The sequence below is a fragment of the Triturus cristatus genome, chromosome 9, assembly GCF_964204655.1.
Source record: "Triturus cristatus chromosome 9, aTriCri1.1, whole genome shotgun sequence".
Lineage (NCBI taxonomy): Eukaryota > Metazoa > Chordata > Amphibia > Caudata > Salamandridae > Triturus > Triturus cristatus.
The window spans coordinates 761129219-761148433 of record NC_140592.1 but is presented as its reverse complement, the minus strand read 5'-3'; the positions used below and the strand labels follow the sequence as shown (position 1 = coordinate 761148433).

General features: G+C 44.0%; 1 protein-coding gene across 1 annotated transcript in view; it reads left to right on the top strand.

Moving 5' to 3' along the window:
• The window catches only part of CCDC175 (coiled-coil domain containing 175), a 269138-nt gene that overhangs the window by 16219 nt on the left and 233704 nt on the right, over positions 1–19215 (top strand). Inside the window, exon 2 of the mRNA XM_085628003.1 lies at positions 13549–13634. Within this exon, the coding sequence (XP_085484129.1) occupies positions 13549–13634 (86 nt within the window). The remainder of the gene's footprint in view (positions 1–13548; positions 13635–19215) is intronic.

Genomic DNA, 19215 nt, shown 5'->3' with positions numbered 1-19215 from the left:
CGCACGCTGGAAATGGAGCGGATTCACAAAGTTATAGCGGCCAAAATCGAGGATTTAGAATCCCGATCTAGGCGGAACAACCTCCATATCTTAGGGGTCCCAGAATCGACAGCTACAGGAAGATGGAGGACTATGTGGAGCGCCTTCTTGTGGCGCTATTTGGTAGGGAGGCCTTTTTGCCTGTCCTGGTGATCGAGCAAGCCCACCGGTCTCTGGTTGCCCGCCCTGTTCCTGGCGCCACGCCCCGCCCGATAATAGCCAGGATACTCAATTACCGGGACCGAGACTCAGCCCTCCGCCTCTCCAGAGAACGTGGTTAACTCTGATTTGAGGGGATGGACATCTCAACTATCCTGACTTTTTACCATGGCTGTTCAGGAGCAGAGGCGGAAATTCCTTCCCGTAAAGAAGAAACTGCAACAACTCAACCTGCCCTACGCAATGCTCTTCCCTGCCCGTCTAAAAGTCACGCACCAAGGAAAGCAGGATTTTTTCAACACCCCGCAGCACGCGCAAGACTTCATCAAAGCTCTGCTGAAGCAAGCCGCAGGCTGCTCCTCTCCGCCCACCGCCCAGACAGTGGAGGCGATACTTCGGACATTGAATGAAACACTGATACCCCGCTTTTGCTATGGTCACTGCCCTCCGGAAGTAAGCCAGGCTTAAATTGTATGAGGGACTGTTGAACTCCACTGTGGACTGGGCGCGGCCGCAGCATGGCAGAGTGCCCTCCCTAACTGAAGATAACCAATAATTGCCCCCGGGAACTACACACCCCTCTGACTCTGCTTATCACGGATCAGTGACCTTGATACGCACAAGTTACTACCTGCTTACATCTCGCAATCTTGGCCTGAACCCTGGTAACTACTACATCCTGTCTCCTCTACCGTCTCGCTGGAGACACCACCTAGGCCATAAGACTGTTCAAGTAACCGGACCGAGGTGAACATCTATGTGACAGCCTGAACACCCTCGCTAGAGCGAGGAGACTCTGGTCGCCCTCTGGACTCCACCCATCAGGTGAACCCTTAACATTGTTGTTGCTCTGTTGGAAGTTATGTTATAATTTTGACCACTTTGCCCAGTTGGGAACCTGGCACTAAGGGGTAGTTGGGGTGGGTGGTGGGATGCGATCCACGGCAGGATTGGGATGCCGATGTGGGAGGGAGGTGGGGGGCCCATGCACACCCTCTTGAGAAGGCTACGACCTTATGACTCGCTACACGCCACTGTTCTGCTGAACATCCGCACGCCTAGATATCGACGCCAATCCGGACCATGTCCACCCTCACGTCCGCACACCTTAAGCCGCTGCCATGACTGACTGCTCTAGACCCCCCTTCCTCACTTGGAACGTACGAGGCCTCGGAGAACCCCGCAAACGCCGACACATTCTATCTTATTTAGACCGCCACAATGTTATTTGCGCAATGCTGCAAGAGACACATTTTAGCCCCGCTGCCCCCACCACTTTTGCATCCGCTAGGCAAGTTATGCATGCTTCTCCTCCTACTCCGCCTATGCCCGGGGCACATGTATCCTTGTAAAGAAATCCCTTCTCTACACTCCCATAGGCTCCTTAGAAGACAAACAGGGCCGCTACACTATCCTCTGGGGCAGATTGGCCGCTCAGTACTTCACACTCATATCCTGCTATAGACCTAACACTGATGACCCGGAATTCTTCTGTGTGCTCTGGGGCAAGATCCTAGACATTGGATCTACTCACTTAATCTGGGGCGGTGATTATAATGTTACGGTGCACCCCACGCTAGACCTCTCGCACCCACAGCCACATCACTACTCCAACTCAAAATCCACCCTCAAAATGATTGTCGCTGATCATGAGTTGATAGATGCCTGGCGCTACCTGCACCCACACTTGTGAGAGGGAACCTGCTACACCTCGGCCCACTCCTCCTGCTCGAGGATAGATGGCTGGTTCATCACCAAGGGCCTCACCCCCTGGCTGACGCATGCTTCCCATCTCCCTCGCACCTACTCAGATCACTCCACAGTACTCATCACTCTTGCCCCCCCACATGAAGACTTGCCATTCTTGGCCTGGCGCCTTAACCCGCTATCCCTGATCGATCCAGTATTTAAACAAGAACTAGAGAAAGAGATCACCGATTTCTTTCCTCGGAATGAGAATTCAGTGGCGCAATATGACACGTTATGGGAAGCATTTAAAGTTACCATTCGGGGACTGTGTCTTGCAAACAGCGGGGGAGTCTTGCGAGATATTCGGTCCACTTTACGTAGATTGGAGACAGAACTCAAAAACACAGAAGTCGAAATACAAAATGCCCCTACCCCTGAGTTACAGTCTTGGCTGCGACGGTTACTCCCTGAGTATCAGGAGATGGCTGAAAGCGAGTGTAGATTTAGGGGAAAATACCACAAGGCGTGCCAATATGGGGAGGGAGACAGACCGGGGAAGGCGCTAGCATCCTTTTTTCGTCCTCCACAGTTCTCAGACATAGTCCTTGAAATTGAAAACGAGGATGTACAGAAACACGTCTGATATTGTAGAGACTTTCCGCAGGTTTTATAAACACCTATATAAGACTCCTAGAACTCAACCAGTAGACTTCACCCCCTTCTTTGAGGATACTGCGATTGCCTGGCTGGGGGATGGATAGAGGGAGTATCTACTGGAACATCACAAAGACGAGGAGATTATATCAGCAATAATGCAGCTGCAATCCGGTAAAGCGCCACTTACTTATCCCGGTGCTGAGGCAAGTATACGAGGAGGCTCGTGAAACGGGCATACTCCCCCCCCCCCTCCCCCCAACTATGCGGGAGGCGCGCATCATCTCCCTGCCTAAACCTGGTAAGTCGCCCACACACTGCGACTCCTACAGGCCCCTTTCATTAATACATTTCGACGCCAAAATCCTGGCTAAACTAGTCACCAACCGCATCAGCCCCCTCATGTCTGCCCTAGCTGCTCTGGCAAATGTTGTCAGACTAGTCCCCATACAGTGCACAAGTGCAGCGAGTGAGCCTAACCACTGCAAAGAGGGCTTTGGGAAGCTCTCCCCAAGAAAGTTTGGGGGAAAATGGTGCATTTTACAACACATTTGTCATTATATATTAAATTGTATTAGCTTTTAAAGCATAGTAAACAATGACCTTACTATGCACCCGGATACAACAATCTTTTGTCAATCTTCAATGATTCCCTCATGACTACCCTCCAACAGTGCCTCTCATCTCTCCATAGCCCCACTGTCACATGTATTTAATTTATTTTATAGCACCTCATATACCACTGTAGGGTGTTATAGCTCTTTACATCACACACAAAGAGAGACAATGAATCATATGTGTGTACATCAGTGAATAGAAAATGTTACATAAGGCAAAGGGGACTACAAGGTGTAGGATTCACATGTCATCCATACTGGTAGGTATTTTTTAAGAGTGTTTGGTCTGGAGAAGCAGAAACCCAGGATTCAGAATATAACCCCAACATAAAACCTCAAAGATCCAGACCCTGAATCACATTTGGGGGTCGATTCCGATCCTGTATTTTTTTTCCGTACGAATCGTATCGTAATTTTTTCCGTACGACCCGTGAAGTACGATTCGTACGGGAAAAATACATACAGATCGGCCCGATCCGTACGAATCGGATCGGGAAAAGTTGCATGAGACGGACCCGGACACTTTACAGTACAAATCGTAAAAATACAGTCTGACCGTACAAGTACGATCCGGACCGGTTTTCCGATTTACGAATCGTACGGAAAACGTCCCGTACACTGGGAATGACTTTACCCGCTACAAAGCGAACTTTTACGACTCGTATCCCGGGAAAAGTTATTCCCGGGGTACAGGCCCCTCATGCATATGTACGATCCTTACAACAACATGTATGTACGGCACAGTACATACGCAATGTTGGGGTATGCACCGTACATACACAACGCATGGGGGTGTATGCCTGTACCACTCGTACCCCTGTACGGCTCGTACCCCTGTATGACTCGTACCCCTGTATGACTCGTACCCCTATACGACTCGTATGTACAACTCGTATGTACGACTCGTACCCCTTTACGACTCGTATGTACGACTCGTACCCCTGTACAACTCGTACCCCTGGGAACGTGTCGGAGTACGACTCGTACCGGGGAGAACGTCGCGTATGACCTTTTACGGCTGTTTTTGGCTCCCGTAAGAAACGAGCCGTACGGAGTGCTGTAGGGACGAATCGTACTTGAAGGGTCAGAAACCGCTGCTTAAATACGTCCGGATGTCGCGTACAGGCTGTTCCGGATCCGAATCATTGTGTTTTTTTTACCCGTACCGTCTTTTGTACGATTCGTACGGAAAGAGGCTTTCTGTACGAATCGTACTTCCTAGGTTGTAAGGAAAGTTTACCGGGTACGAGTCGTACGGAGAAAACGCTCCGTACAAGGATTCGTACAGCCTTTTTCCAGGATTGGAATCGGCCCCTTGGTGTCTGGTAAAGGACTATATTAGGGGAGGTTGAGTCGCCAAAAATGTGTCATTTGCCAAGCAGCCAGATGGGCTGTGTGAGAAGGGAAAGCTCTGTAAGACATCTGCCTGTGACCAGGACTAGGGTCCAAGGCCTCCTAGTCTCCCTGCTAGGTGTGGGGACATCACTCAGGGAAAGGAGACTAGAAAATGATCTTCAGAAGATCCTTGAATACTCATAAGAAGAATGTACTAAGACTTTGACCTTTTTCTAGTTACTTTGGGCAGCTCAGAGGCAACTTGGCATAATATATAGGAGGTTGGAATGTTTACATGTTCATGGGGTAACAGCAAGTTGATTGATAATAGATGCTGAATTGATTGTGTGTGGTCCCTTATGAGAAACTTAAATAAATTCACTTCATCTTTACAGTCAGTTTTCAAAACCCATCAGTTACCTCATAGCATGGAATGAGGGGGCAGCAATACAGTTCTGCTAGGTATGAGGGTGCCCACTAGGGGAACCTCATAGCCAGAAGACACTAAGCTGGTTGTATCACATAATATTGAGAACAAATATTGCAATACACAAATATCGAAAACAAAATCGGCAACCAAAATATTGTATTTGCAGACTTTGTATGTAAACAATGAAAATATAAAGACAAAACTATTGTGGGCTAGAATATCAACACAAAATAGGTACTTACTGTATTTTTACTTTAGCAATATTATAATTTAAGTTATCTAAAAGTCTAAAATAGTAATACAGTTATAAATAAATACATATGGGCGCCGATTCCAATCCTGGAAAAAGGCCGTACGAATCGTCGTACGGAGCGTGTTCTCCGTATGACTCGTACCTGGTAAACTGTCCGTACAACCTAGGAAGTAAGATTCGTACAAAAGCCTATTTCCGTACGAATCGTACAAAAGACCGTACGGGTTAAAAAAAACCTACGATTCTGATCCGGAACAGCCTGTACGCGACGTCCGTACGTATGTAAGCAGCGTTTTACGGCCCAGCAAGTACAATTCATCCCTACGTCACTCCGTACGGCTCTTTTGTTACGGGAGCCAATAACAGCCGTAAAAGCTGAGTCCCCAGGGGTACGAGTCGTACAGGCATACACCCCCCATGCGTTGGGGGTACGGTACGTACATACGCACGGGGGTACGGTGTGTACATACACGCGGGGGGTGCGGTGCGTACATACCCGCGGGGGGTACGGTGCGTACATACTCGCTGGGGGGCCTGTACGACTCACACCCCTGGAATAACTTTTCCCAGGATACGAGTCGTACAAACTTTGCTTCGTAGCGGGTAAAGTCATTCCCCGTGTACGGGACGTTTTCCGTACGAAGCGTAAATCGGAAAGCCGGTCGGGATCGTACTTGTACGCTCAGACTGTATTTTTACGATTCGTACGGAAAAGTGTCCAGGTACGTCTCGTACAACTTTTCCCGCTACGATTCGTACGGATCGGGCCGATCCGTATTTACTTTTTCCCGTACAAATCGTACTTCACGGGTCAGACGTGACTTGTACGATTCGTACGGAAAAAAATACGGATACGAGTTGTACGTAAAAAATACAGGATCGGAATCGGCCCCATAATATTTAAAAAATACAACTATATAAAAAAATTTAATCAGTATTTAAACAATTACAAATACATTGCATTGAAATTATTGGTACTTAAAACAATAAAAAATGCTGAACAATTTTAAAACAAAAACATAAACCAGTTTATATAAAATAGTAAAATGAAAAAATAAAAAATAAAGTAACAAATTGCAAATTATTTTGTTTTCTAAATATATAAAACAGTATTAACAAAAAAATAATACCAATCTTTATTACCCAATAATAGGGAAATTGTTGGACTTTAGAAGGATCAGATTTACTATTGGCACCCCGACATAAGAAAAAGAAGGCAAGATTTTAGATACTGGAGGAGTACGATTTTTTGTTCCCTTTCCAATCCAAGCAAATTTAAGGAAAGTGTTAAACTTTGAAGGCGCAAATTTACTATTGCCACTCCAATCTGTGTAACAGTAGGGAAAGACTTGAATTTTAGAGGGGTCATATTGACCATTCCCAGTCCAGCGTAAGTAACAGCAGGGAAAGTGTTCGATTTTGGAGGGGTTAGATATACCATTTTTTCTCCAATGTAAGCAAAATTAGGAAAAATGTTGGACTTTGGGGGGGTTCATATTTACTAATCTCACTCCAATCTTAGCAGCAGTAGGAACCAGTTGGAATTGGAGGGCTCAGATTTACTATTCCCACTCTAATCTAAACAACAGAAGTGAAAATGTTGGACTTTGGAAGGGTCATATTTAGTATTCCCACTCCTAACTTTTTTAAATAAAACATTTAAATATATACCCAAAAAAATAAATGTTAAAATATCTTTAAAATTATAATATTTATTCAATATAAAACAAATAAAATTATAATTAATCAATACACATTTTAAATCACAAATAGAAAAATCGGTAAAAACAAATAAAAATGATTTTTAATTAAAACAGTTCCCACCATACTATTCTTCAAAATGAACACCAAACAAATAATTACAATTAACAGAACTATTAATATAAAGTTAAAAATGAAAATACACAATTAAAATTAATACAGGTAATAAATATAAAATTGATAGATTAAAAAAACAGATATATCAACCAATTATTGAAGAAAACACAAATTAAAAAAACAATTAATTAGTTTGCATAATTTAAAAAACAATTTAATAAAATGGAAAATATAAATTAAAAATAATAAACTTATTATAAAACTTCCCACCCTATTACCCCACAAACCCCAAAAACCTGCTACTAAATTAAGAATTAAATGAAAAAATGACATCTCATATGAAAATGTAGAAATATAATAAAGCACATTATACACAAATATTATTATAATGCTAATCATTTATAATTCTAATATAGCTCAAATTTATCAAACTAATTAAGCCAAAATATATACAACTGTATTAAAAGATATTGTATACAACTTGTTATAAAAGAATAATTATAATGAGTATCGAAAAAGCCCAATATTCTTTCCTTTGATACTAAGGGCCTCATTATGATGCCAGTCCGGCCGGCACCGTGGTGATAGCAGGACCACCCAACTAGTAGTCGGCGGTCCTGCTGTCCGCATTACAATGCAACCGCCTTCAAGGCGGTCGCAATGTGTATACTTTGTATTGCGGTGTGTGCTGCGGACTGCAGCACATATCACAGTACAAAACATACACCTCTGACATATCCCTGCACTATGTGGCAGGCACCATGCGGTGCCTGCCACATGGTGCAGGGATATGTAGGGGGCACCTTAGATGTCCCCCGGGGCCCATACCGGAGGGCCAGGGGTAAGGGGGGCCTGCAATGGGTCCCAAAGTCACTTTCCGCTTGCCTTTTCATGGTCGGTTAGCCACCATTAAACAGCCGGCGGAAAGTGACGCTGTAATTCCTACGGCAGTGCCTGAGCAGGCACCGCCACTGTTGTAGGGATTGCATTCCCTCCGGTGGTCCAACGGGCTCCTTGGGCCCGTCGGATGCGTGGTGGTCGGTCTCCCCGCCCGCCATCATAATGCGACAGGCGGTCCTGCAGTGTCCGATGGTGGTGGGACCGCCACCGCTGGCCTGACGGTGGCGGTTCCACCACCATCGTAATGGGGCCCTAAGTCCCACCTTTTTCTTTGCATCATGATATTTTGGCAACGATTTTTGTGATCCACATATTTTTTGTTAAATATTGTGGTCAAATGCCTCTTAGCTCTCAAGCATCATCCCAGAAACATGGATCACTTCCAGTGGACTCTCTGATTGTCAAATCCATTTGTGAAAAGACCGCAACAGGACAGCTTCTACAGTCATGTAATGATTTATGTTCTTACACTCGCCTTCCTACTCCCTCACCTACCAATTAACACAGGTATTCACTCCACCAAAAATAATGTCTCCAATGATGATTCATTAGTGAAATATCCTCCAAACAATCCTCCAACTAACCAAAAAAAACATTAAATATTTGCCCATCCACCCTAAAATAAAGGAATTCAAGTGATGCCACTCTGCATTGCATGGAATCGGCATCCTGGCGAAAATATTTCCTCCCACTGAGAAGACTAGTCGAGCTATAAACCTTTATAGAGAGTATGTTTCCAGCCTCATGTTGGGAGGCTCTCCTTAAACTTCACCCATTCAGGTTTGTCCTGCCTACTCAGGACAATATGTACACATGTATATATATTTAATTATGCTGCTGGGAAAGTGCAAATGGGGTCTTAGGCAAGAAGAGAAAGTCTGTTGTCTGGATTGTTCCTTGGCTGGTAATAGGTTTCAAATGTGAAAGGGATGCACAACTGGACAATCTCATATATCTCCTCCAGGCACGGCCCATCCTAACGGGTGGAGGGGCCACACCCTCTCACCTTTCGTCCAACACACTGTCACACTGAGAAAAGGTTAGCCTGACAGACGCTCTTTATTATCAGGTAAGGCAGCCAGGAGTTAGACATGCGCTAAATGCACAGGCTCCTGGCTGCTTAAGGTGAACTTTGCCAGGCTGAAGATGTCACAGCTCCTGTGGGAGTCGCCTCCTCAGCCTGGCAAAGCACCTCGAGGCCCTCCCCCTCGTGATGAGGGTGAGTGTCACTGATTGCCTTGGACCTGTAAACTTCAGATTTAAGCCCTGAGGTGCCCTGGGCCGAGTGTTAGTCAATGACACCTCGTTACAGAGTGAGATAGGATGGGGTCAGCACTCTCCCTGACCTCATCAAACTCTGTGATGAGGGAGGGACTGCTGCCTCCCCTCATTGGCTGACCTAAGATCAGCCAATTGGGAAAGGCATCAGTCCCAACCCTCCTTGGACCACTGAGGCAGAGCTGCGCAGATAAGTGTGATTTGTTTTTAATGTTTGGTGTGTATGTGTATATATGAATATTTGGGAGTAAGTTTTGTGAATGGATGTGTCTGTGTGTATGTGTGTGTGTTTGTGAATGCATGGGTGTGTGTCCCGTTTGCTTCCTTCCCTGCTAAAATTATTGTTCACCACTTCTTTCCTCCACACTTAGGGGCCAATTTTGATGCGGTCGGAAACTGCTCCGACCATCGGTCAGAGCCGTTCTGACTGCATCGAAATGTCCAGTTCGGATTACTTTCCGACCAACCCATTATGATGGGGTCGGTCAGAGAGGAATCCAAACGGGTTTTCCAAATGGCAGACGGGCTCTCCGAGCCCATCGGAAGAGGTCATTAATCCCAAGGGCGGCTCTTTCCACCCGAGGAATTACGATAGCTGATTCCCACAGCCTTTCTGTGCCAGCATATAATTTTTTTATATATATATATAGTTTAAAATAGTAAATCTTAAATATTTTATTATATAACATTAATATAATGTAAATTAAATAAATGTAAGTAACATTTAAAACTATGAGGAATATTACGATGTCAGTCGGAGTTGCCTCCGACCGACACCGTTTCGGTAAGGGTAACGCCAGACCATAGGTCGGTGGTTCCGAACACCTGATTATGATGCAATCGTGCAACCGTCCAGCGGACGGGAACCTCCTGCAGCACAAGCTCTCATTGAGAAATGAGAGTTTGTGAAAATCCCTGCACCTTGTGGCAGGCACCTCTATAACTGCTGAATAACTGCTGAATTTCACTGGTTTTGTACAAGTAAAAGCTGAGCCTAACTATAACGTCCCTGTAACCATTGTTTTTTGTGTGTGAATTTCTAAGGTTTTTTAAATTCTATTTCCTAACTATAGCGTCCCTGTAACCTTTGGTTGTTTAAGTGAATTTCTATGGTTTTTTTAATTAGTAGTCGCGTTTGCAGAGTAGTGGAGAAAGGGTGCGGGCCTCCGACCAGCACGCCAGAATCCTGCTGCGTCAGACTTACTGGAGGTAATAGGAGGGCTTTTGGGCCCCCAAGAACCCTCAGCATCCAAGAGGACTTCATCCCCCAAAAAGCAGTGCACCAGGAGGCGCGTTTGCAGAGTGGTGGAGAAAGGGGGCGTGGCCTCTGAAATCCTCTCGACAGTCCCGCTGTTTGGAACTTACTGGAGGTAACAGGAAGGCTTGTGAACAGTGAGCGGGGGTTGGGCCTCCGGCGACTTGCCAGTGGCTTTTTTCCTTTTAAAAAAAAATATTAGGGAAGGGTAGGCTGTGTGGGCCCCCCTTTCCTGGGCCGTTTTCGGCCAGGGAACCCCATCTCCTGGGGCTAGGCATTTTTTCAATGAGGGAGGGGGGCTGCGCACCACCTGCATTCAATTTTACTAAATCCCCAGGGAGGTGGCGGTCCTGGGGCTCCAGGGGGGTCTGCACGCCCCCCCCACATTATTTGTAATTGAAACCCCGGAGAGGTGGCTGCCCCTGGGGCTGCTGGGGTCCAAGAGGCCTCCCCATGTAAAAATAAGCCCGGGGGAGGTGGGGGTCCCAGGGCGGTGGGTTAGGACGTACGGACCTCCTCCGCATTCATTTAAAAAAAAAAAAAAACGCCCCGGTGAAGTGGTGGTTCTCCCTGGGGCATTAATAAGCCCCTGGAGGGGGCCCCATGTAGCCCTCATTTTACTATGCAAATGTCCCTGGGACCTAGCCGACCCGGGGGCTGATTATTAAAGAAGTTTGGGAGCCCGCGCTTCGTTTTTTAATAGTGAATTGTGGCTGGATACACAGATCCTGCCAATTGATTTTTCCTTTGGGACCCCTCCCCCCCAAAAGGGCTAGGGGGTCAAAGTGTTTCTAGCCTGCCCCCTTTTCTTTTTTTTACATGCTTTTTCTGGGACTCGGCTCAAGCCGAGTCCCAAGATGGCTGTCAATACTTCCTTGTTTGAAGTGTTGGCAGCCAATCAGACCTCAACACGAGATCGGAAGGGGTCGCAGATCCTCTGCATCCCTATATATACAACTTTAGAGTTCTTTAAATTACTCCGCAACTACTGAACGGATTTACACCAAATCACAAAAAGGCATTTCCCTGGTCCAACATCTTCCTGCCAAATTTGGTATAATTCCGTTCAGCAGTTTGGGATGTAGCTGTGTCTAAAGTACCTATGGAAATTAGTATGGGGAAAACGTGTTTTGCGACCCCCCTCTTTTTCTCGGCCTCTGCTTGACAGATCACCCCGACACTTTCAAGACAGCAGCTGAATTGAGAACCAAACTAGTTTTGAAAATTTCGCGAAGATTCGTCAAACGATGCCAAAGTTATTGGCAAATGGAAACTACGTCCTATCTATAACTAACTACCTACCAACCTATCTATATTAAAAAACAATTAACATGATTAGTTAACAAATTAATAATTATCATTTAAAAAAGGCATCTATTTATTACTTAACTTACCATCCTATACCGCTACAAACCTAGCAGTCCACACTTAAAATATAACTAAAATAAATAAATGTAACACAATTAACATAATTAATCATTATTTAATTGATAATTAACAATTAACTTCCCACCCTGTACCCCTATAAACCCAGTAGCCAGCACCTAATATATAATTTAACAAATACAAATATTACACCTTTCACATAATTAATGATACATTTAGTAATTAATAAATTGTTAATTAAATATTAATTAACTTCCCACCCTATACGCCTACAAAGCCAGCAGCCGTCTCCTAATATATAACTTAAAAATATAATTATCACACAATTTACATATTTATCAATCAATTAAATAATTAATAATAAATTAATACTTAATTATAATCAATTAACGTTCTACCCTACACCCCTTCAAAGCTTCCAACCTGGTACAACAATATAATTTACTATTAGCAATTAAATAAAAAACGTATAAATCACTTAAAATTTTAAACTGTATTTAAAAATATTATTAATAATTATGCAAACATTAATAACAAACAATATATGAATTGACATATATAAAGATAATTAAAAAACTCTATTTTTTACAACTTTACTATTGAAAACAATATTGACAACAATATTCTTAAAAATGATATTACTTACCCCAAAAAATCGATATTTTTTGACAACGATATTTGTTTCGATTTTTCTGCAACTTGATATTTCTAATCCAATATTTTGTCCAAACACCAAGTGACTAGTAGAAAAGAAGTGACTGCCCATTGTTTGCTCTCTGAGTAACTGAAATTGTGATTATGCAACTTGATTCACAAGCTCATGCTACCTTAGACAATCAGAAAGAGCCCACATTTTATGGAGGCCATGGGGACATTGCTTGGTAAATGGATCCGCTCTAACATAGTGCCAGAGAGAGAAAGATAGAAAATGCAAGAAGAGGAGGAAAAGAAATATAGCAAAACAGTGAAAAAGGGAGAAAACAGTGATAAGAATGAGCCAGCAAGAGTGAAATTTAGAGAAAGGAAGTGCACGTTGGTGAATGAAACAAGCATGAGGAAGAATTAGGCATTAGTGGTATTTATTTATTTCTCAATTCAGGTAATTAATAATGCGTCAACAAAACACTTACAAATGTCATACAACATGTTTTTTAATCATATAAATTTGTAATACAAGGCCAAGGGGATATAGTTTGGCAATTGGATCTGCTCCAACACAGCGTCAGGGAGAGAAAGATAGAAAAATTGAAGAGAAGTATGGAAAAACAGTGAAAAGGGAGAAAGCAGTGATGAGGAAGAGCCAGCAAGAGTGAAATTTAGAGAAATTAAATGCACATTGGTGGAAGAAACAGCATTTGGTGGAATCTAAATTAAACAGTAGTGGTATTTATTTATTATCCAATTTTTTATAAAGAGCACTTGCAACAAACTAATAAATCCTTTCCTATGTTTACCAAGTTATAGTGAAATTTTCTGGTTTTAAGCTATTTCACAAAATGTCTTCATGTCTGCACTTTTATGTAAGTCAGTAAGTATATGTATCTCTAATCAAAAACACTGAAACTTTCGAAGGTGCATGGTAATGTAAAAAGAAAAATAGCAAACACTGTAACTGTTTGCAAATGTACTAAATATATTTTTTCTTGTTGCCACTGCAAAGCAGCCAATACCCTAACCTAAATGTGACTTTGATTTATACTGGATCTAGACCTGCTTCTTTTTGCTTTTTATTCAGAGAAGCAGCTGAAAAACGCAGAAATGGAATATGGGAAGGAAGCCATGCAGCATCTGACAGAGACAGTTGAAGCTATTAAGCAGCTGGTAACTTAAACCATGCATTTTATGAAACAGATAACATCTTTTTAAGTAGTTTGTAATAAAATGTAATGTTTCAGTCAAAGGTGATATGAGTAATAATTGGGTATTAAAAGGACAATGAAGAGAAGAATGAGGTTATCTTTAAAGGTTTGGTAAAGTGGGAGCACCGCCACAAATAAGAAGGGCTGCTGCCCCACCAAACACGTGGTTAATACGCTCCATTGAAAGGTGTGGAAACCAATGATTGTGCACCGGTCATCCATAGGGATTCACCTTTTGTGCATCGAGAGATCTTCTCTATTAGGTCAGTCCACCAGATGAAGATTTTACCTGTCCAGCTCCGTCATGCAAGGTAAAGTAGATCTAGACATGGAAAATACACAATCCTCTGTTCAGGGCATAATTTTTGTTTTTTTTCAGAACAAAACCTCAAAAACCAAAACTAATGTCATGGTGTCCCTCTCGGCATTAATTTCTAATTAAAGGGCACCTGTCAATTTCTAGGAGGTAATATCTTGACATATTAACTAGTAAAGAGGCAGTCTTCTCATAGTAGGTAAAGTAGAGCAAGCAGTCTGACACTGGGTGGGCGAGTGCTGGGGCTCCAGTGCCTTGTCAGGTCGGCAGACTCCCCACTGGCTCTAAATTATCCCCTCAATGGGATTCCAACTTCTCTGGTTGTGACTCTCCATTGCTGGTTATAACGTCACTTCCTTTGACACGTTACCTAGGTCCTCTTCTCAACCAACCTGATACCACCTGACTTCAACATTATCAACCTATATTTGACTCGTCGTCTCTGAAATTCACATTGAGGTTCATAGCACCTACCTGCAAGTACTGTGGCACATGTAGGCACTACCTTCAACTGACTCTGGCTCAACCTTCTACTGAGCCTGTGTAATGTTTATCTTTGATATGTCTTATGGAAAGAAACTGAATGCTTAAATGCGTGCAGTGTAGCAGATACCCTTTTTGTTTCTTTTCAGGCCATTTCTTGATTTCCTTTTTGCGGGTTCCCTCTCTTGTTGTGGTTACTTGCATCTCTCTTCCTAATGCTGCTTTCCCCATTGCTGTTGTAGATGTTAATTTTGTCTGTGGGAATCTGGCTGGTTCAGGTTCAACATTTAGGGGTCTATTCTGATGTAGGGCGGATTGCCACCGCCCACATGGCGGTGGCGATCCACCCTACATCATACACCGCCCGCCACCCATTTCCCCCTGCCATATTAGTATGGCGGGGGGACCCCGGCGGACGGAAAGACTGTCTGCCGGTTTTCCTCTGGTCGACCAGTGGACCGAGCCGAAAAGGGGCTGGATATGGTGGCGGTGTCTGCTAGACACCGCCATCCATATTAGCATGGGCAGCGGTGCAGGGCTTTCCATGGCAGAGACCCCGCCATGGAAAGCCATGCGGATTTTGCTTTCGGGGGCCCGTTGCTGGCCCCCAGGGTATTGGGAGGGTGGGGAGCACATGGGGGGTACCTATGGTACCCCCCTACATTGTCACGGACAAGGTGGCAGGCACTGCGCGGTGCCTGTCACCTTGTGCATGACAATGCACAACGTGCATTCCCAGCATTGTGGCGGGCGGTGCTGTGAGCACTGCCCGCCTCAATGCTGGGATTAGAGGATGCCACCTCCACGGTGGCATCCTAATTGCCGATGTGGGACTGCCACACCACTGGCGGGTGGTCCCTGCACCGCTAGGGTGGCGGGCGGACTGGAGTCCGTCCGCCATTATAATAGACCACTTAGGGTGTAAGCCTGCGATTGCCAAGTGTTTTGGTACCAATGAAAGGTTTGCAAAACAAATTTCCGGGATCTTTCGTCCCTTTAATTGAGCATGCCCGTATTTAAAGGTAGATCATAATCGGTGCTTAATTTGTAAATCAATAGCTGCCAGGGCCCTCAACAGGAAGCCACTGCAGCTTGGACCACCCATTGTTCCTACCAGAGCTGCCAATGACAGTATCAACGCAAATACTAACCATCATCCATCTACAAGTGTGACATTTCAGACTATTTCAGGCTCCCAAATCTATAAGAACGTATTGGGCGGCAGGTATGAATATTTTGTAAAGTATATTGAAATAACAGTTGTTGTGTAAACTTCTAAATTAGACTAACAGCACCACCATGTGGCAGACCGTCATAAGCACTGTCGTTGACAATTAAGTGCCGGTACAAAGCACCAGAAGCCACAGGCTCAAAATAAGCACTGAACTATTCCCTAGAAGAATCATACCACTTTGAGGAAAAGCTAAAAACCTTTTGTACAGGACCGACTTATTATTAACTCCTTTTTTTCTATGTGAACTACTAGTCAAAGGGGCTGCCATGTCCAAGTTAGTGTTTGGTCCTGACTTCAATGATGTAGACCAGGCCTCGGCAAAATCGCTTTCGATGTATCTTTGTACATGTTTCAATATTGTATGCTTTGACTCCTGCACAATGTCTCAAAAGGATAACCTATTTTTCAGCATATAAGAAATCAAAGAAGGGTCAAACAAGATTCCTTTCTGGACATTTGTTCATCACAAACCACTACCTATAACAAGCATTTGCAATGCAATAAGTCTCGCATTTACGAGAGTTTGAGCTATTGGTATTGTAAATGACAATGCCTTTCATTTATGTGTTTTTAAAACATGCAAGCATGCGTAAACATGCACTTTGTACTTGTAGTCCTTGTATACAAGAAGCAAGGCTGGAAGTAAAAGAGGCGCAGTTACTGCAAACCTTGCTTCTCATAAACAGGGTCCCTAAGTATGCTTGTAGGTTTTGAAAACACAGAAATAAAAGGCACTGCTATTTACAATGCCAATAGCACAAACTCTCGTAAATGCGAGACCTATTTCATTACAAATGCTTGTTTAAAAAGTTAACTCCCCTGGAGTACTGCCGCGGGAATGAGCAGCGACGCGCACGCAGTCCTTATGTATGTATGAACAGCCAAGGAACTGGAATGATGAGACTCTTATTTGAACTAATAGTATTGATGTGCAATGGTGAATGGGTTCATGCAGGGTCAGGTCATGCTGAACAAAATAGACACTATGTTAGTTAAGGGGTTTACAATACCTAGTCGTTATAATCGAACATCATAGTTCCAGAGGTAAAGCTGTGCATTTTCGGGTTATGTCATAGAGCAATATATTGACATCTAATATCTGCAAGGACAAGCGTATTATTTGCACAAATGTTCCAAAGTGTAAGATAAAAGCCTAAGTATAACTACAGTATTCTGTACTTAGTAGTGTTTCTATCATACGTCCCCAATCAAATTACATGGCAATGTTGTTCCCTTGTCTGATATAGCAGTACAGCAAGATCAAAGGCAATACGCTATAAAGTTCGAACATGTCATAGGATCTATTCTTTGTCAATAAAGGTCCACACGTTTTTACGAGATAGGTGTAAGAACAGCCCGCATTGGTGTGATAATTATCTCCTGTTCATTGTAGTTAAAAACAGACATAATGCGAAATTAAAATCAAACATAAAACATAATTTTAACGCACTGTGGTTGCATGTCTAACTTAAATGAAGTTATGGGATATTTGTTAATCTGTTAGAAGTCTGATCATGTTCGGGAGGTCAGCATTTAAAGTATGGGGGAACCTAGTGTAAAAGAAACTGGGGACGAAGGACAACAGTACCCGCTCAAAGGTAGCATGTGAGGGAGAGCAGGGAGATCGGAAAGTGCTCGCGGGTAGCGTGTGAGCGAGAGCAGGGCGATTAAACATCAAAGTATGCTTAAAGTCAACTTAATTCGAGCAGCGCGCAGACGGTCAAGAACAGGAAAGCGGCTAATGGAGGATGCAATAAACAGTCGTAATGGGTCAAATTATTACGCGTATGGATTGCGCCGCAACAGGCCAGGGTACACACTGAAATGGTAGCGTGTAAAGAAAAAAAGTAAAAGTAACTACCAGAGTTAGCTAAGAGGTTTCATATTAGCTAGAACGCACGATTGGTCTAAGCGGAAGAAAGGCGGCTTTGGATAGTGCGGCAGGACTTACTTGGCGGTCGTTTAGAAGAAAGGCTCACGTAGGGTCCTCGGGTAAATCCTCAATATGTGACGATGTGTATGTTGCCATTTTAAATACTGCGTGCAGCTGTTTAGAGAGAGAGAGAGCGAGAGAGAGCCCAGGAGTGCTGTGCACGTGCGCGCGCAGTCTGCTCTTTTTCGAAGCACATACTCATGCTTGTGGCGCACCGCTGCGCGCTCCTGCAAGGTGTATGCTGCCACAAGCATGAGTATGTGCTTCGAAAAAGAGCTGAACGACGGCTAAAGGTCCTCCTAAGCAGCGCATGCGTGATGCGTAGGCGAGACCTAAAAAATATGAAGGGTGTTCATAAATACCCATCTATGCCTATAACTACAGCACACACGCGCACACACACACACACAGACACACACACATATATATGTACACAGGAGCGTAACAAACACCCCCGCAGCCCCCGCAGTGTGGGGGGCCCCCAGTCTTCAGTAGGTGAAGTGGGCCCCCTCAGCTCTTCGTAGAGAGCTGTGTGTCTTACTCTCTAAAGCAGCTGCATGTGCAGTCTGCTCTGAGCTCCTGCGCTGACCCAGGACTGAAGAGAAACAAAGTAACAAGTTACATTGTTTCTCTTCAGTCAGAGCGCGCCAGGCCTGGTAAAAGGATGGGGGTGGGGGCCCTCAGAGTTACAGGCCTAGGATGTGCATTTAGAGGGATCTCTGCAAGTAGACTGTTAACCCAGTGATCAGGGACATCATAAGGAATTTGGGGGCCCAGGGCCAAAAAGATTTTGGGGGCCCCTGTTCAGAACAGTTTTGAATTTCTGATCCTGTTTCAGCTGTATTATGCCATCTTTGGCAAGGTCACTGAAAATGCACAGACTCACTCATCTAAATGTGTTTATTTCTCAAATTCAGGGTCAGTGATGTGTGTTTTCAATATTGTAACACAGCAGCAGCTCACTAATATTACTGCAAATAATCTCTTGAGACCCCCTCCCATTTCTCATACATGGGGTCTGGTTTGATCTAAAAGAAAAATATTTATGGATGTTTGATGAAACCTAAACACGATATTTGTCTGCAAAATGCCGGTAATAGACTCTCACACATCACCCACATTAAAAATAAATTAACGGTAAACTGTATTTAAAAGAATTTGTTTAAAAATTAGTCAAAGTCATCAGGGCAAGACTCTGCAGAACAGAACTGGCTCTGTAAGGGGGCCACTTGAAAGGCTGGGGGCCCTGGGCAAGATTCCACTTTGCCCATGCGTTAAAACGTCTCTGCCAGTGATCTTTCTCCGCGGGTTGGAGGCGGGAGGAGGGGGGTTGGGGGGACCAACTTTGAGGCTGGAGTTAGGTGCAGTTTCGCTGTAGCTCATTCCTGGCATCTATCGGATACTCTGCTGTAGTCTTGTAAACATGGAAGCATATAATGTTGGATGAAAATGACACAAATAATAAAAAAAAAAAATCACATTGATTGTTAGACTTAATAGCCAGGGCCGCTAGAATTATGTTGAAGTAGAAGACTGATTACGCGGAAGGTTTCACTCCATTCTGCGGCAAGACAGGG